General features: G+C 34.1%; 2 protein-coding genes across 2 annotated transcripts in view; one reads left to right on the forward strand and one right to left on the reverse strand.

Annotated features, from left to right (window-relative positions):
• Nucleotides 1-20,935, forward strand: part of LOC121739399 (E3 ubiquitin-protein ligase highwire) — a 154,280-nt gene that overhangs the window by 61,477 nt on the left and 71,868 nt on the right. The gene's annotated exons all lie outside the window — the stretch shown is intronic.
• The window catches only part of LOC121739401, a 49,575-nt gene continuing 35,289 nt past the window's right edge, over nt 6,650-20,935 (reverse strand). Inside the window, exons 3-5 of the mRNA XM_042131860.1 lie at nt 10,208-10,380; nt 9,790-10,082; nt 6,650-9,678 (exon numbers count right to left, since the gene is read on the reverse strand). Coding sequence (XP_041987794.1) covers nt 8,082-9,678; nt 9,790-10,082; nt 10,208-10,380 — 2,063 coding nt within the window. The 3' untranslated portion in view covers nt 6,650-8,081. The remainder of the gene's footprint in view (nt 9,679-9,789; nt 10,083-10,207; nt 10,381-20,935) is intronic.

The raw sequence follows: 20,935 nt of genomic DNA on the forward strand, positions 1-20,935 counted from the left end.
CGCGAGTCGCGACCTTCATCTCGATTCTCGCACAGAGTAGTGCTGCCAGACTCAATAAAATTATGAGACATTAGTGTCGCCTTTGTTTGATAAATTAATTAGTAATTTTCCTAGATGTGACTTGTGAGTTGCCGACTATCATCTTATGTAGATTTTATTTAGTAGTAACTAGTAAGTGAAGTCCAAACGGCGTCGAAGCACAAAACTTCATATAAAATGACAAAATTTGTATGAAGTTCTGTGCCCAGTCACAAATTTTCCTACATCCTATTTCGTTTTGCAATGGTAATGGTTTTCATTTGCAGCTCGGATTGTGTTTGGATTAAGAGCTCACCTGACTCTAAAAATCAAACATCGTCCTTCTCTCTTCACACTCACGCCCGTCTTTCATATGCCAGGTGAAAAAGAACGGCGCGGAATCATCGCCGAGTTAGTTTTACTTGAATAAAAGACGAACTATAATGATTATGAAAAAAGTGTTTTGAGCAAATTTAGGTTTTATCAATACCTTTTTAGATATTAAAAAATATTAAAGAAAAGACAGCAAACTTCGAAGATCCAAGGAAAAATGTATCTAAAACAAGGTTTTTGTGTAAAAAAGAAACTATCGAGCATTTTTTGAGTAATCTTGTTTTCGTCTTGAGCATTTAATCTTTATGAACTGAAGTTACTTGTGTCAAAAAATCAGATATCTAGACCTTACAGATTTTGAGATCTAGGTTAAAGTATGTAGTCATAAGTTAGGGTCATATGGGCTCTTAATGTACATAATAAGCATGACCTTTGAGTTAGCACTATGAGTTATGAACTTATGACTATGGTTATTCGAAATGCTACTACAATGGGCAAACTGGTTCAATATATAAGCTGATTTTTAGTACGGTGCCCCAAAAAATCAGAGAAGGTAAACGTTCAGAAGAAAGCATTTCCTTAATTTTAATTCTTCATAGTAATAATAATACTCCCCACACCTATTTCGGTGACGGTGGCCAGTTTCATTGAAACCAGGCCAGGTACGCAGGAGTAATTTTATAGTCTTTTTACATGCCCATCCGACGCATGGATCATCTTACTTGTCAGACAATCAGGTGATCAGCCTGCATCATCCTAACCAAACTTGGAAATAACAATATTATGTTTCCAACGCGGGAATCGAACCCACGACCTCCGAGTCGAGAGCCACGCTCTTAACCACTAGACCACGGAGGCGTTCGTTCTTCATAGTGACAAATGACGATTAATGTTAATGCTAATTATTGTAAAAACAATAAAACCAATTTTTAAACAATCAGATGGAAAGATTCCCTACTTTTCTGCGTTCTCTATCATTTAGTTGACTTTACAGATCTGTTTATCTGCTTAGAGCATATTATATCGTTGCTTAGAGCCAACCAATGATTAAAATATTAGTTTGGGGAAAAAGTTTATTCGCATTTTATATAAAAATTCAAATAGTTTTTTTTAAGTTTATTTACAATTGGACTAAAGTATATAGGTAGGTAGGTTCAATAACGTTTTGCCATCTTGTTGGTAGGGACATGATCCCATTGCTATTAAAATTTTGAGGCTTCTGGTGAAAAAAGTGGTTTTGGCAGTCCTCTTGTGATGTCAACCTAAACCTGCCTAAGGAATTCTTCAGCGACCGAAACAGGTGGAAATCTGAAGGTGCAAGGTCCGGACTATACGGCGGATGCATTAACACCTTCCAGCCAAACTCCCGTAATTTTTGCTGAGTGGCTAAAGATGTGTGTGGTTTAGCGTTATCATGGTGAAAAACCACACCTCTTCTGTTCAATAATTCCGGCCGCTTTCTCTCAACTTCTTGCTTTAATCTCATCAGATGTTCGCAGAACAGTTCAGAATCGATGGTCCTGCCTGGCGGTAACAGCTCATAATAAATAATGTCCTTAGAATCCCACCACACACACAGCATCACCTTATTGCGAGTTTTTCGCACGATCTTGTCGTAGGTGATCCACTTTTCATCACTAGTTATCAGCTTCTTCAAAAATGGTTCGGTTTCATTACGCCGTAATAAAGAATCACAAATGAGTACACGGTTCATTAGGTTTCTTTCAATGAGTTAATGAGGCACCCAAATATGGAGCTTTCTTGTGTACCCAGCTTTTTTCAAATGCGCCAAAACCGTTTTGTGGTCAATCCCCAGTTCTTCATCTACATCGTAACTATTAATATGCCGATATTGCTCTACTTTTTCAAGAATGGCATCAGTTTTGTCCGTAACAGGGCGACCGGAGCGACGTGCATCTTTGATATCAACATTTCCGGATTGAAAACGCTTAAACCAAATTTGCGCTACTCTCACAGATACTGCATTAGGTCCATAAACATCACAAATATTTTTCGCGGCTTGTGTTGCATTTTTACCTTTTTTGTAATAAAATTTTAAAATGTATCGAATTTCTTCATTAGAGTCACTCATTTTAACAATAAGAAAAACAAATGAAAATTTCACATTTACCTAATTTGAAGTTGGAATTGTCTTCTGTAAAATTAAAACTTTTTAATGATAAAAAATCAGCCAGATACAATTGGCCCAAGAGATTTTATGACAAGTTCATACATATACTATAATGCGAAAAGACTTTTTCCCCAACCTAATATGTCTGCTCTCTCGCTAGAACCATTATATTGCCATAATAGTTTTTTTTCATCTTCTTACATTTGTAAGACTTCAATATTTACCTGTACAGGTGGTAATTATATTTCTGCTTCAACAAAAAGATAATTTTCGCAATGCTTAATTAAAGCTTGTAAAAGCTTTGCATAAAGCACTGGCTTAGAAAACTTGCTCTGGAAATGAACGTGAACATAAATAATATTAAAATATTAAATGAATAAGTGCAGTTCATTTTGAAACAAAACTAATAGAGAACGCAGAAAAGTAGGGAATCTTTCCATCTGATTCTTTAGAAATTGGTTTTAACGAGGTTTTAACAATAATTAGGATTAACATTAATAGTCATTTGTCACTATGAAGAATTAAAATGAAGGAAATGCTTTCTTCTGCACGTTTACCTTCTCTATTTTTTGGGGAACCGTACCTAAATTATGAAAATGGGACCCTATTACTAAGACTTCGCTGTCTTTCCGTCTGTCTCCAACCGCGCTAGCTAGACAGAATTTTTACAAATTATGTATTTCTGTTGCCGCTATTTATAATTAATTTTTTCAAGTTTTCCTAGACTAGTAAGTAGTAACTTTAGTCAATGCCGTTCATTTTCAGACAATCATAATATAATCTTAAGGGCAATAAAATCCGTTTGTTAATCTCAGTAATTAATGGGTGAGGCGTAGGGTCGCGGCGCAGTCCTAGTTCAAACGGATAAATTGATTAAATCAAAGAAGCCGCGTGCGACGCATAGGAAATGCGGCGGCTATGGCCATATTACCAACGAGTTTATATGAATTTGACCTTAACTTCGTTGTCGTAAAGATCATCTCAAAGGTAATATAAGTATGAACGGACTATACTCAGAACTATCGCGTTATCACCTCCGCGTTTACAACACTTTCTTCCCAGAAATATCAATGTTTAGATGAAAGGGCGTAGAGGAATTTATTTATCTCTACGGTTTTTGGTTTTCTATTATCAGGTTATGTACGACAGTTATAGTTTTATGTTATAATGGATGTGTATCATGCGTTTTTTGTTTATATTTACAAAAATGGAAACATCGGAGTGTCACAACTCACAAATCTTTGGTTTTTGTCATAAAGTTAATATATTATGATATAGCTATATTAACTTTATGGTTTTTGCTTATAATTAGTGTCATCCTTTTATTGTTTGTCTAGAATCTAGATATATATGTTTATAAATTAATAATTGTTGGTTTAGTATTCCGATGTTTAAGATTCTGACTTAGCGGGCTCCCAGACGAGCAGTTTATTGCGCAATACCTCGTATTGTGCAATATTATTGACCGTCTAGGGTTAATATTGAACGCGCCATCCTTTCAATCTTGTTGTCAAATAATTTGTCCAATAATATTGTACAATAAAAATGATCGTCTAGGGGCCCACTTACATTAGCCACTGACGTCTTACTGTTTTAATAACGGTCGCAGCGAACCTGATGGCAAGTCCTGATAAACGAGCGATCGCATAAATGATTGAGAAACTTTCTTTGCATGATCTTTTAATTGAGGAATTTCAGATACCGTTACATGGACAAGTAAAAGTTATCGCGGCTTAAAAATATCTGTCCATAACAGCCGGAAAAACAGAACACGCGTATATTGAGTAGAATATAGAGTTGTGAAGGCTTACGTATAGGGTAAAATCAAGCTAAAATTAAAACCATACTATCATCATTCATCATTATTAATAACGTGAGCGAAAAACTTTGGATCCCTTTTGCCGAAAAATGAGGAAACGTGGTGAATGAAATTATATAGTGAAGGAGTGCATCGCGTCGAGCTAATATTATTTTGAAATTATGCTTTTATCATACATTTTTTAACAAATAAAACATTACACACACTACAACCTGTACACTACAATCTTTTTGAATGGCAACTGGCAAGCCTATACAAACGAATTATACTATTTTGTTTAAAGCTCTTTGGTTGTAAAATTAAACATGGATTGTTGTTTTTTTTATTAAATCTGAATTAAACGGGGAGCCAAAAGAAGAAGATACTTAAATTTAAGGTCGAATTTCGACCATTGGGCAATCTCTAGTTATTAATGCGAAAGTTTGCTTGTCTCATGTCTGTCTGTGTTTCTGTTACCTTTTCACGCTTAAACCGCTGAACCGATTATGCTGAAATTTGGTATTTGAGTATCGGGAAAGGGATACTTTTTATCCCGGAAAAATATACGGATCCGCGATAAATGAATTTTAGTGCAACATAGTTGCGGGCGTCATTTAAAATTATAATATTATATTTTAATGGTATGATTTGGTAGGATTTGACATAAGAATTAGTATATAATATAACATTTAAAAAAAAATGATTTTATTGGAACAAAGTTCCTTATCGCGTGTTGCTATAGGGGGCTAGACGGAAAAAGTCGTAACGACACTATCTGATAATCTGACCGACACTTATTTTAGTACCTGCGAAGTATAAGCAGAGGGCTTTGATGTGGTGATGACGTCAACTGGCGGGCAATTTAAAACTTTGTTCCATCCGGGTGTCCCTTGACACCTCTCAAGTTTTTAAAACGCTTTTTGTTCTTTTACGAAGCGAGTGTTAAGATCTTAGCAAAAAACCTACTAGTAATATATTTTATTCAAGGGATTTTATAAACCGAACGTTGTAAACACTATTGTGTTATTTATTTAAAGAAAATAATTCGTGGATCGTGAGCTCTTGTTTTATTACAAACACACAAGTTTTTTACCTTTACTTTTTTATCTTTTTTCTTCTAGGGTTTTTGACCTAAGGGGGTGAAAAAAATCTTTTCGAATTAACTTCCTTAATCACAAGACAGGATCCGTGCACCAAATTTCCAGATTTGGAACAATCCAATAAAGCTGATTCACAGAGATTAAGCACAAGCTTAATCTCTGTGAATCAGCTTTATTTTAAAATTAATATCATGATTCGAGAAAATATTACCTTATGTTATACTATTGTAGAAAAAGTGCTAAAATTCGTTGCGTAGTTGAAAAGACGAAAACGCAAAGATGCAAGAATCTCTACTGTTTATAGGGGCTCCCCACATGATATGCTCTAGTTCTACCATTTTCCATAGTGCGACGCCCTACTCTACCGAGCTATTAGAAAAAGATACTTACATTTAAAATATCTTTCATGATTATTATAGTTACGTTAAGCAGGTAAGTAATAATAAACAAATTTATTTTAATAGTCTACCTGCTTTACATAATTAATATTATTATTTTATTTTATAATATTTGTGGTTTCGGATAATGATGGAGGATCGACTCACGGCGCCCCTATTGCCTTTCCACGGCGCACACTTTGGGAACCCCTGTTTTATACCGTAGCTAGTAATAGTAATTTAACTTTATCTTGTGAACATTATTTTTTATACTGCACGTTAATTAAACATCGCTTCCTGCCTCAATCTAAAATAAGAATTTTACTGCATTAAGGCCATATACTTTTACATTAAGCATACGTAGACTTTACATGGAAAAGTCCATTCAAAAACATAACAATATAATATGGTAAACGAAATCCATATCCATACTAATACTATAATAAATACGAAAGTGTGTCTGCCTGTCTGTCTGTCCGTCTGTCTGTCTGTCTGTCTGTTACTTCTTCACGATTAAAGCGCTGTACCGATTTTGCTGAAATTTGGCATGGAGAATTTTGAGTCCCGAGAAAGGACATAGGGTACTTTTTATCTCGGAAAAATTTACAGTTCCTGCGCCATAAACGAATTTTGGCGTAACGGTCGAGTTGCGGGCCGGGCCGCGGGCGTCACCAGTATTTTTCATATATTGATTTCGGTATCCATTTGATAGGTATCCAATAATATTTAATTAGCTTCATAATACAGGTTAGTATGATGATTTAAAATATTTGTTATAAATTAAGGTTCTGCTTCACTGGTTGTTGAAATCCATGCTTTAACCAGCTTTAACTATAAACTATACAGTCTACGAGTATGGCTCTATGCTTATACACATAAATAAAATTCATTATCACATTCAACATTTATTTCATATGCAACATTGTTGGAATAACACCATGTGTCTACGCCACAATCAGATAAAATATGGTCAGTAAAGCCTATACATTAAATATAAGAACATTGGTAAGTTGCGATTTTTTTATCGCCATTTTTCCAATAAGTATAATACGGTTTAATAGCTAGTATATAATCTGAATAAATACAATTTTATAGTCTAATCTCATTTTTTTGTTGCCATCAGTCAGCATTTTTCATTGCAATACGAACACTTGTTAGGTATTTATTTAATAATATAATTATTAATTATAATTATTAAAAATTATAATTATTGATTTATTGGATAAAAATACTATATTGTATCTATTAGTCACATTGCTTAGTGCTTTAATATTCACCTATCTAAGGAAGCATTTATACATACAATAAATATCACTAAGTTTTAAAATAGGATACGAACATCATTCACACATAAATGCCTTTAAATTATGAGAATTTCACTAACTAAATTATTATCACTACGAGTAATATAAAACAAAACAATCATTTGCCATCTCTTTACATAAAATAATTAATTATAATTTAATAAAGTTAGAAAATACTAGCGAGCACCAAGGGAAACATTTGAATTTCACAGATCAATAATAAGAAATAAATAATAATTATTTATCCTGTATCTGCTAGGAAGTAGGAACCGAGTCTGATTTTGAATAAATATTGTGATTTAAATTCAAATGATCCTAAATCTCGCTAATTTTCATGATGATAAAACATAAGACCTTGATCCACAGAAGTACTTAGGTATCTGATATTTTATTTCTAAATAGATTTTAATAAGAAAAAATACGTATAGAAATATTGTCTCTATAGTCTCAAGTCAGTCACTAACCTTAGGTCGAGTTAATATCGGGTTAAACTGTAGAAAAATATTATTTCGATGACAATTCAAAGAAAAGTAGAATACACCGCGAACGAAGTACTTTTAAAGATATATAAATTTATTATTATCTTTGAAATATTTGTAATAGGTAACTATTATTTGGTATCCGAGTGCTACCCACATAAACACAATTCAATAATATTCTATTTAATAATAATTATATAGACAACGAGATGTGCATACAAGCATTTTTGACTCTTATCATCTATAATATTAATATTTTACAACATACACAGACACAAGCTACTGCTGAGTAACTTAACATTTACATCTATAAATTATTTACAAAGAAAAACTAGAACAATGTCTGGCATTACGTATTCACGTATCAAATCAATTACATTAATAATATAAACAAAATAATATCACAGCAAAGAAATATTTGTTTAAGCGATTGCATCGTACTTAGTAACACGTGCGCCTTCAAGGATCCAGCAAGGATTTTCGAAAATATGATATTTTAAAGAATATCTTTTAGTAACGCGTCATAATAATGATGAAATGCTTAATGGAACCGATACGACGGACCTTCTCCTAGGTAGGTATTGGGCGGTTTCTCTGGAAGAGGCCTATTTATCATTTTTCCAGAATTATTAGAAGTTGTAGACTTGTTTGATTTTATTGTTGATATGTTTGGTTGTGCACCAGATATCGAGCTGTTTAAGGATTTCACAGGCGAGGCACTTCCACTTGAATTCATTTTCTCTCGAACAGCCTTCAGGTATGGCCCCCGAGGGATTGGCTGTTCGGCAACTAAATCTGGAATGGCACCGAGCAAATTTTTCCTTTCTTTATCAGAATTCGTTATTTCGGTATAAAGATGCACTGCAAAGTCCTTGGGTTCAAAATATTCGTGAGCCAGTGCAGTCTGTCTATTATATGGCGACAAGGGCATTAATTTATCGAGCGAGGGAGCTCTTGTTCCGACACTTATCATTTGCTTTTTATTTTTACCAATTCGCGGCGCAGTATTTTGATATGGCAGTTCGTAGATATTCTCTTCAACATTTATGAGTGTGGGAGTGTTAGTGTTACAGCTTTCTTCAACTTTTATAAGTTCATATAAATGTTCTATCATTTCTCTGGCTTCTACATAATTTTCTGGATCCTCGAGTTTTTCTTTTAAATTTTCTAATAATTCCTTTGTTAGTTCCTCTGGCAAAGTTTGAGTTGTTTTATTTTCTGTAGCGACTGCAGTTTCAGTACATTCGCTAGGAATTGCAGTTTCTTGTATCATAGCATCCTGTACTCTTGGCTCATTCAGTCGGTGGCGCTCTGAATATTCATTCACAGATAGTTGAGAGATACTTCTGGCATTATCGAGTCCACTGTTCGCGCCACAGACACATAATCTATCACATAGAGTTCCACAAGAGGAGTTGGAGGAGAGTAAAATATTTTTTATCTTTACACAGTAACCGCGACGTCTCATCCACCTTATGAAACTTATAAATAACACTATTATCACACATCCCAATGCTGTTACAATTACTATACCAATCACTTTTTTGTCACGTTCACTTAATCCCTCCTGTCCATCCTTTTTGTGGGGAAATCTTGGATTTTTTATCTCTACCTCGCCCAACGCCTTTGACTTGAATTTTTCACATTGAATAGTTGATTTATCATGGCACACATTGTCGAAAAATTTTTGGAACAACATGTTCTGATCGGGAACATTAAAACACCGTGCAATTATTTCTGGCACAGTACAATAACTTTCGGATTTAAAGGGTTCAACAGAATCGATGGCAAACCCTTTGGCTAACCAAGCACTAATGTTACAGTAACAAGCTACTCCGAAATAGTTGTTGTGATAAATAACACTGTCCTGATACATTTCGTAGGCAGGACCTATGAAGCTTAGACTTCCGGAGTTTATGTTTTCTATTTCATTTTCAACAAATATTAATTTTTGAATTTTACTCTGCGGAGTCATGATTGCATTTTGTGCCAACTCGTCAAATGAGTTACGCTCCATTCGAATCTCGTCAGAGAACCACAGTTCAAATCCCCTTTCGTTGAAGATCTTGAATACGCTGTCAACAATATCAACTGCAGTTACAGTTGCGTTGATTGCGCCTGTCTCGATGTTCTCGAACCTGAAAATAAGGAGATAAAAATTTTAAATACCAAGAAATATAACGCAGATTCTATTTTTATTTCTTTAATTTTATTTTTCTTAGTTCAACGAACATATGAATGATACTGACCTCGAATTTGTCAAGTTCAATCTTACAATAGCACATTGGAAAGCTTTGGAAGCAATTTGTTGTATTTTGCATCCATAGAAGTGCAAATTGTTTATCAATGATGTGCTGACGAACGCATCCGCATCGATAAGTTGGAACGAGCAGTTCGTAGCCATGACGATGTTGTATGTGTTGGCTGAGAATGCCCCGGCTCGTATCGCCTGGACATCCACCGACGTCATCGAAATGAGCGCAGCCGATGATCCGAATGTCTTTTCACCTATTTCTGGTACTGTTACATTTTTCATCTCGATCTGGAAAAGAATGGTTTCGTTACTATCGCTACGAAATATACACAATTTGTAAACACAAGTTTATAACCTTCGCCTTAGCTGATTCACGAGCAATATCGCAAGCGCTTTATTGTAGTAATACTAACCGATAATCCTGCTCCGTGTTCACCTATATTGCCGGCTGTCGGGTCCAATTTGAAAGCCCCCGGGCCCAGCTGCAGATTCTTGACGTCGTCAATGTTGATGGACAGCAGCCACGAGAAAGCCTCCCTCTCTATCTGCACGTATCCGCAGTTCCGAATGTACACAGTTAGCGGTCCTGAAACGAATATAACGTGCGTTTATATTAAATACACTGCAAGGTTCGGTTTATTTTTGTTTGTAACTTTTGAAAGATCTCTTCCGTAAGCGCATGTTCAAAGCACGTGCAGTCTACCGCGTTGCTACTATAGACCGAAATACTCCTATTGTCTACAGAACATTCACTTGTTATTACATTCGGTTTGGCGTGAGTCATTATCCTGTAAAACTCGAATACCGAGTGCGGGGAAACGTATATTTTTAGATGTATGCTGTTGTCCGCTACCGCTACCTATTTGCTTTTGAAATTTCTGAGCATATCGTAGATTTCGAATGTTAATTTAACCCCTTCGTGTAATGTAGTCATTTTAAAAGTTTGTCTTATCTCTATATTTAAAAGGCCAAATCAGTTTAATTCACTGTCACAAAATGTAAAAAGTTAAAAACCCTTTCTCTCAAAACGAAAACCGTCAATCTTTTAAAGTTCGCACCAACAACTGGTTTTGATAATATTTTGTGTGAGGTAACAGTTTACTTTTACTTTTAAACTATGACAGAAACAATAAAATAATTAGATGATTATTATATCAAAACGTTTATATTTGAAGAATGCATAATATTAAACATCTACTGACTACTGTATACTTAATTCGATTTTGCATTCAGTTTGTTACTTCAACAGCATCTTGAACATCAGTAGATATAAAAACAAGGTCGATATAATATATTATAATATGTTACATATTATTTTATTTTTGACGCACATAGAGAGGGCGACTAATCCAAAAAATCAAACATCGCCCTTCTCTCTTCACACTCACGCCTGTCTTCCATATGCCAGGTGAAAAAGAACGACGCGGATTCATCGCCAAATTAGTTTTTTCTCAATAACTCGATAAATATACGACATTTTAAAAATCCGCACAATAAATGAAAAATTCGTGAAAATTAGCATACATCTATGTGATTTTTTCTATCGAAAAATTTTATGATGTCGTGTTTTTGCTCAGATCGAATTGTTGGAAATATAATGTAGTATCTAATTTTAGAAAATGAAACAATTCGGGGCTTATTTTCAAGTATAAAAGTGAATTATAAAATCGACAACTAGATGACGCCCGCAACTCCGTTGCGTCAAAATTCGTTTATCGCGCGGGATTGCATTTTTTCGGGATAAAAAGTATCCTTTGTCCTTTTCCGAGACCTTAAGTATCTCTATGCCAAATTTCAGCAAAATCGGTTCAGCGGTTTGGCCGTGAAGAGGTAACAGACAGACAGACAGACACACTTTCGCGTTTATAATATTAGTATGGAGTATGGATCGACCTACTTTAAATACAAAAGCATGAATAAAAATTGTATTTTGGCACAGCAAATTAATTCGCAATATTTCATGATTTCGCGGATGATTCAGTATCGTGGACACGTAAAATGTATTTTGCGCTTGCTTAATCAAGTAACTAAATTCGTCGACACACAGCGACTAATCTCTGCGGCCAATGCAAAAATAACTTAGGATTAGTCAGTCGCTAGCTGCAAACATCACTTCCTTGCTGAATCATAAACGTGCTCCAAACGTCATAATTTCATTAAGCTTCTCAAGCATTTTATTAACCAATTTAATTAATTCAGGTGTCAAAAGACTGTGAGGGTTTAAGTTCAGAGATGTACGGCTTTTGAAGAGACGCTTTCCTTCTAGCTAAGATAATAATTTTAAAGCGCATTTAAGAATGATAGTGGGAAATAATAGATAAGTAGTTTTGTAGACGATAAGATTTTCTGTAGCTGTAATGTGGTAGAAAATAAGGTGCTTTATGAAAAAATTGAGATGTGATGACGTGTTGATTAGAAAAAAGTGTTATAATATGATTTATATGTCTATTTTTAACAGCTAGCCGTAAGCCGTAACATCTAATATGTCTGTATGAAAAACTGGCCCAGTAACACATTTACAAATATAAAAATACATCTGCGAAAATATCAATACCAACGGAATCACCAACGTTACCAAGAAATCGCCTATTTCAAATTATATTTTCATTTTATTATATTTACCTGCATTTAAAGGATTTTTTTACGAAAGAATTATAGACAGCCGAGACTCGAATTGTTTACAACATAATAATAATAATAAATAAAACATTACACACACTACAACACACACACTAAGAAAAATGACAGATTTTTGAGTGACAAGCCTATACATACGAATTATACTCTTAAGTTATGGTTAAAGTCTGTTGACAACAAGGTGACAAATTGAAAATGGATTATAGTTTTTTTTATTGAATCTTACATACTAAGACAATGCTTACACGGACAGTCATATCAGCTAAATCCCAGAGACAAGAGTTGAAAAAAATATGATAAAGTCAATATTTTTTTACAAATGATAGGTAGTAGTCCTAATGTCGTTGAAACTCAGGTCGAATTTCGACCATTGGGCGATCTCTAGTTATGTTTAATTGCAAATTTTTTTAATGAAATAAGGGGACAAACGAGCAATCGGGTCACCTGATGGAAAGCAACTTCCTTCGCCCATGGAGACTCGCAGCATCAGAAGAGCTGCAGGTGCGTTGCCGGCCTTTTAAGAGGAAATAGGGTAATAGGGGAGGGTAAGGATGGGAAGGGAAGGATATAGGGGAGGGTAGGGAAGGGAATAGGGTAGGGGATTGGGCCTCCGGTAAACTCACTCACTCGGCGAAACACAGCGCAAGCGCTGTTTCACGCCGCTTTATAATTTTTGATAAAATAAAAATGAGTCGCTAAATGTGTTGCTAAGCGCAAAACTCAAGAACGGTTGGACCGATTTCGCTAATTCTTTTTTTTAAATATTTCTTGAAGTACGAGGATGGTTCTTACGGAGAGAAAAATTAAAAAAAAATTAAATTTCCTGAAAAAGTCTAAAAACAACACTTTTATATATAAAAATGGATTTTCAATTGTGTATTATAATTAGTAATATAAATAATTAGTAACGCTAAAAATCGAAAACGGCTGAATGGATTGGGCTAATTTTAGTCTTAAAATATTCGTAGAAGTCCAGGGAAGGTTTTAAAGTGACACGAAGTTCACCGGGACAGCTAGTTTTTGATAAAATTGCATGTCATTCTATTGACAACATTTTTTTTATATAATTTCTCTGTAAAAATGTCAGTTTAGATCATGATAGTGGAATACCCTGGCGGCTGGAAGGTTTCTGAAGATAAAAGAGATTTTGCGAGCCTAGCCTCCGAACTTCAAAACTATGCAGTATGCACCGATTTGTGACGTGACAAGATTTAACCCATCGATTGTGGAATAACGAGACACAATAGCTTATCTATTGTTATCGCGGCCGGATGCGGCCGCTTAGGGCTTCATGAATTAAAGCCCAGAGATGCCTAAAATAATCCCTGATCACTGGATGGTGATGATGATAATGATGATGAGGGGGTGATGTTCAGAAGTGCGTAACAATTCATACAAATGAGGAAAATTTATGTTTACAGTATTAGCTCAGGACCTTCGGTGCTGCAAAACAAATCTGGTCATCAAAGTGAATAATAGATTTTTTAAATCTCGATCTCAACGATATTGATATTTATGCGATTTCAAGACAGAGCAGTAGTTGATTGATTTTTTTTAGTTGTATAGAGGCAAATGAAGGTTTTTGCTTATTAAGATTTGTTATAAAGCATTCTAACAATGCGCATAGTTAATACTTCGTTTTATTCATTTTTTCTACTTAATTTTCATTTTTTATTTGGGGTCAGTGGAGAGTGGAGACCCCATGCGACTTTTGACGTGTGACTTTTTCGATGCGCCTAGTTAAGGGTTATCCATATAGGGATCCGTTTGTGACATATTAAGTTTTAAAGTGGAAAAAATCGTTAGAGTCCAGTGTCCCCCTTCTACCAGCTAAACGGTGGCTTCTGGAAATGTGAAAAAATTCATGGGAGTAGGAAATATGCTGAATTTAAAAGGAAAACTATCACGGCTAAAAAGACTTCATAAGTGAATGAGTAGTAGTCGATCAACTAAAAAAAATATATTCGGCGAAGTATAAAGGAACTTTTCGTTCAAATTCATTTGAAAGTAACTGAGATGATGTTGTTAGTAGTGTAAAACACGTTATAAATGTTAATGTACATAAATTGATCACACAAATTAAAAGAAAAATAGGTACCCCACCTACTACGGAACCCTATATTGCGTGTGGCCCGACACGCACTTGGCCGTTTTTTATTGTCCTCTCCCGTCGAACATTGTTACCCAATAATGGAGATGTAATTTTTTTGATATATTTGTGTCATCATGCACATCGGTGCACAGCTCCGTACCATATGTTGTGACGTCACGTCGCTCACTCAACCAACACGGTTTTTATTGCTCCTAAACTTTATAAGCTCTGGGCGTACAATGTGTTTGTTCATTTGAAATTTTGAATCTACAAATATTTTTCAATGAAAGGTTTCTAACAAACAGCTAAAATAGCAAGTTAGCCCCAATTTCACCAACTACTGTTAAAGTTAACGCTCGAATTAGTATCACGTTACCTCTTTCGTTTTTCTTATGAATGAAAGAGAAGACTTGACATTTTAACAAGCTGTTAGCACTAACAGACGTTGGTGAAATTGGGGCTAGAGGGCTGTTTCATCACTTTCTGACAAAGTGCCGAATAGGCTATTCAAAACTTTTTTGACAGATTCTCCATACTTGACCTGTCAAGTTAATTGGTGGATAGCCTATTCGTCACTTATCAGGACTTCCTGATAAGTGAATGGCCTGTTTCACCACTTGGTGAAACATGCCCTAAAGGTGATTTTTGGTAGTCGTGAAATCGTTACAACTTGGTACCCTAAACTGATTTTGAAATGCACTTTTAGGCGCAGAATTTAGCAGAACATTGTCACGTCTTCTGCTTCAAACTGCGATTTGAGGAAGATAATAGATTTGTCCACACTGTGCCTTTTTCTGTTCATCAAGGGCATGCGTTATAGCGCAGTCAACAGCGAACGTGAGGCATGCCCGCGCCGCATGCTATATGACTGTATCCAAAACTTCAAAAATGACAATGTTGGCGTTGCGTTTGTTGACGCATTCAAGTTGAATGAAAGAAGATGACGAAAATTGAATACGAAAGCGCATAGTGTGGACATAGCTAATAATCTCCTTGCAATACTATGTCATATTCTAGCAGGAAAAAACCTAAAATTATTTAAAAGAATTAGAATTTCAAAACATATTATACTTTTATTGAACAATACGCTGTTATACGCTTGAAATACGCTGGAACTGGTTGAAACTCAATGTAGTGAACAAATACGCCGACCACCTGTATGTGAGCTTTCTAAAGCTGTTTTTTCACACTGAGCTTACAGAAACATCATTTGATTTGAAAGCGACGGTAAAACTGAACGAGTAATACTTGAACGGATTACGATTTACGAGCACAAACTACTTATAATTTGTAAAAAGTATTGTCGCAGCTTAGTTGCGTCAGGTTGTATAATGTATGTAGTCGTAGTAAGGGGTATTAAGTCTCAAAGGCCAAAGCATAATAATACTCGTAACAATAAATCTAGACACGCGGTAGCGTGTCAAGCCAAGTTCAAGTATAACAGAACTTGCGAGCAGCACTGTGTGTAATATTACACGAACCATTTGGAGCCACTTTAGACCCCTCATAATTCAAAAACTATTTAACATAAACGTGTCAAATTTGGCTTATATAATGAGACTTACGAGACAAATATATGCTCTACATTTTATAAACACATCTCAAACGGTTATTTATATAATCACGTCCGAAAATCGACATTTGACTTGGTCAGTTTTTATCAGAATTAAAATGTGTAAAAACTTCATAAAATGACTAATGTAATAAAAACTGACCAAGTTAAATCTAATCTACTTTAAGATCCCACATTATTTAAATAACAGCAATTGTTATAGAATATTCAATAAAGTAAAGAAATAGACTTTATTATTTGTTAAGTATGTTATTTGTTTCCTAAAAATACTTATTTATAGGAACTAAATAACACTAATTACTTATTTAGTTTTCGATTTTCAAAAGAACTTAGCACTTATTTATATCTCTATTCTTTTTACGGCGAAGTCCATAGACAAGCATAATGTTAGTATTGAACTTGGCTCTCCTTTTTTACATTTATGTTTTTGGTGGGATTCTTTATTCTCGAATTTAAACATAATACAAATAATTCAAAACACATTTCAAATCATATTTCAAAACCTACAATTCTACAGTGAACGTTCTGTAGGTACTCTGGTTATCAAGTGCCATTTTCATCAAAACCTGATCTCATGCACCGAAAATTATGATTTTGGTCTCATTCGATTCGGAATACCATCTAGAACCTTTTATCAAAATTACAAGAGGGGCTGAAAAAAATGCAAAAGTTATAAACAATTAAGTAAACATTTGGTTGAAGGGTTTGGTTGTTTTTTAATATTTCGAAAACTATTTGAGAGTTTCAAAGCAGATCCTTAAAAAGCAGGAAATTTCCTTAAAAAATCCTCGATTTTGGAACCTTATCAATAATCCTTATAGCTTTAATTGAGCGACGAAAGTAACGGTAAAAACGCGTGATTCGCCGCAATCTGCCTCGTGAACTAAAAAAAATATATTTTAACTGATTAAATATTAATATAAAGAAATAAAAAAATTTGGCCACTAAGTAGACATCAATAAACAATAATCCGTCAACAAAAATAAATTATCACAATTTGTTTAATTGTTATGATTTTGTTAATTTGTTAATAGTCACCATTTTAATGTTAACATAAAAACTCTGATTATTTCAAAACAAGAAATCTAAAAATTTTTATTATTCTTTTGAGCTAATTTTAAAAGGGCTTAGAAGAGATTATCCGTTAGAAAAATTCAACAATTTTGAATTTTTTACTTTTTTATGAACAATCAAAGGCATTCATGAATGTTTCATGTAAATATAGCAATTAGGGTGTTTTCGTCAATAAAAATTATTATTTAAATTTTATTATTTATAAATAAATATATATATATTTATATATTATCTGGCTTCTAACAATAACAAAACAAAATAGTAACAATAATTGGATATAAAAATACCGTAATTGCTTTATTACATGACTAATTTTGGAATGCCTTTGAATGTTAATAAAAAAGTGAAAAATAAAATTTTTTAAATTTTTTCAACGGGGATCTCTTAAAAGGCCTTTTAAGATTAACTCAAAAGAATAATAAAAAAATCTGGATTTCTTGTTTTGAAATAATCAGCGTTTTACGTTAACATTAAAATGGTGACTATTAACAAATCAAGAAAAGCATAACAATTAAACAAATTGTGATAATTTATTTTTGTTAACGGAATATTGTTCAATAAAATGTCTACTTAGTACCCAATTTTATTACTTAATATTAATGTTTAATCACTTAAAATATATTTAGTTCACGTAGCAGATTGCGACAAATCACGCGTAACCCGAACCACCCGTTTTTACCGTTACTTTCGCCGCTCAATTAAAGCTATAAGGATTATCGATAAGGTCCCAGGCTCTAGGAGTTTTTTAGGAAATTTTCTGCTCTTAAAGGATCTATTTTCAAATTTTGATTATCTCAAATAGTTTTCGAAATATTAAAAAATTTAATTAAGAAATTAAAAAAAACCCCCGCCAAAACAACTTTAAAAAGTAATGAAATAATATTTACTACCTTTAAGTTCAAATAATTCCTAACTTGTGTAAAGTAATATTTTAGTCCATAATTGTTGTCACGGTGTGTCGGAGGACCGCCAAGTAAACTACAACCTACAACCGCCAAGTCGCTGGTTATTACCTATCTCGATTCAGATCGCTGTGAATTGATCCTTAAACTTGTTATGTGAAATCTACATTAGCGGTCCCCCGACACACCTTGACAACAATTATGGACTAAAATATTACTTTACACAAGTTAGGAATTATTTGAACTTAAAGGCAGTAAATATTATTTCATTACTTTTTAAAGTTGTTTTGACGGGGGTTTTTTTAAATTTCTTAATTTAATTTTATTTCATACTTTTTAAACTTGTGTTGGTTTAAGTGCAGAATAATTCCTATCAACAGAATCATATTCTCATGATTACCATCTATCAATGTCCTTTTCGATGAGGCCGTTAATATGAGCCCAAACATGAAACCTCCACTTTGGGTTCATACGAAGCTCGGTTCCTATAGAATCTAGGTGATGCTGCAGCAGCAGCATGTAAATATTTACTGTTTAAACTTTATCTACTTCTTACGCAATAAAAATGAGCCCAACCACGAAACCTCTGCTCTAAGTTGGCGAGGAATTGGATATCCTATTGATTACCAGGTGATGCTGCAGCACCAGGTCAACTTTCCATTATTATGTGTATACGTATATTGTATATTCACAAAATGTCACGAACTAGAATGAAATATAAAACACATCAAACGACTACAAGTTGCTAACGGCCTTTTATGAACCAGATAAACCCTGATTGTCCAGCACTGAGCAGGCTGATGATGATAAATTATAGCTAAGAACACTCTCGATCATGTCAGCTTTCAAACAAAAAAAACTAGATCAAAATCGGTCCACCCGTTTGGATGCTACGATGCCACGGACAGATACACACACAGACAAACAGACAGACAGACAGACAGACACGTCAAACTTAGAACACCCCTCTTTTTGTCGGGGGTTAAAAAACAACCAAACCCTTCTTTTTATATTTACTTAAATGTTTATAACTGTAATTTTGATAGAATGTTATAGATGGTATTCCCAATCGAATGAGATCAAAATCATAATTTTCGGTGCATGAGATCAGGTTTTGACGAAAATGGCACTTGTTGATCAGAGTACTGGTTGAATAGCTAGTTCGTGTCAACTGGATGCTTTGCATATCAAAAGCATATAGTTGATGCCGATTATTCTATTAGTCAAGGTATTGATAATATAGACTGCAATGCCACAGATATTCGCGTTATTCCTCTAGTTATTTCATTAAATTCCAGTTGCACAAATACACATCATTGCTCGTTACTCGGTACACGTATCAGGGAATGTAATAAGCAGTTAACGGACCAACATAATTTGGTCGCGCTATTTCAAGCCCAGCCAATGCCCAATAGTATTTACATTGTGTTGACATAAGCCGACCAAATTACGTAGGTCCACTATACGCCTTTGAATCAATTTCAACGATGGTGCAAGGGAATTTGATTCGTAGGAAGTTAAACCAACATAATATTTTGGTCGGATCAAGTCAAGTTGATGTCGCTCGCGACTCGCGAGAGGCAAGATAAAGCCCGTACGAATTACGTAGGTCCGCTATAACTACATATGAAGTAATTTATAATATATTGCATATTATTATTTTTGTTTAAAATACGAAGAAGCTCATCCCAAGAGTGAAGCGAGTTATCTAAAGTAGATAAATAAATATCAAAGGTTGTGAAACGACTCGTCGATAATCAGGATCTTCCGGCGCATGCAATATTATCTAGGCAATATTAAAACCGGTTAGTCACTGCCCGGTGCCGACTCAATAAAACGCCTTTCTTAAAACGTACTATGAAAAAGACTACTTATAAACTTTTCTTCTTTATCTAATGTATCACAGAAAAAAAATGTAAAGATGTAGCAAAGTTAAAAAGAGTTTATTTTCAAGATATAAAATAGGTTTTCACAAATAGAAAGCTATTAGACAATACAGATATGTAAAAATAGAGCAGAAAGCTTGCCTTGCTTCGAAATTGTGCACCTAATCAAATAATGTCATAACTATCTGCTTTTGATATAACAACATTTTACTCCGTTCTAATTTCAGAATAGAATAGCTTTACATTTTATGCATGAAATGTGGCATATAATGGGTAAGTATACACTATACATGGATCCAATATTCTAATATCTCAAACATGCAAAATAATTTCAAAAAAGTAATATTGCTGACACAATTATTCTCTACCAACTCTTACAAAATTTTGCCAAGCCACGCTTTATACTAAGAGCAAATCCCTAACTTGTTGACTATACATAATACAAGTATATAGCTCAACAATTGTCACTAACTCACTATTATAATCTCCAGCCGTCGTCACCATAATATATTCCTCCCCCTATTTGTAAGTGGCTCATAAACGAACTATTATCATATTATGTTGTACCGACGCTTGCGAGTTGCGTGTCGCGTGCACTCTTCACAGATAATAAATCTTTATAAAATTGTGAAATTATAAAAATGGCCAGTTATTTATGTTTTATCAGATATATAAATATTTTTCTAATTGTTCCCACGACAGGGAATCCTAGTGTGGAGATCAGTGATTGTGTAAGATTAGCGTGTAGAAAATTTCAAGTGAAAATAAAAATTTGTTTATTTTATTTATTTATTTATCTATATTTTGTTATAATTCTCTACATCTTTGTTTAATGTTTTGCAGAAAATTAATTATGTTACATATTACATACATTATATTCTTTATAATATTAAGATGTGATTATGATAATAATCTATATATTAATACGCAGGCGAAAAACTTTGTATCCCTTTCGACGAAAAATGCGGAAACGTAGG

This window comes from Aricia agestis, chromosome Z (genome assembly GCF_905147365.1).
Source record: "Aricia agestis chromosome Z, ilAriAges1.1, whole genome shotgun sequence".
Lineage (NCBI taxonomy): Eukaryota > Metazoa > Arthropoda > Insecta > Lepidoptera > Lycaenidae > Aricia > Aricia agestis.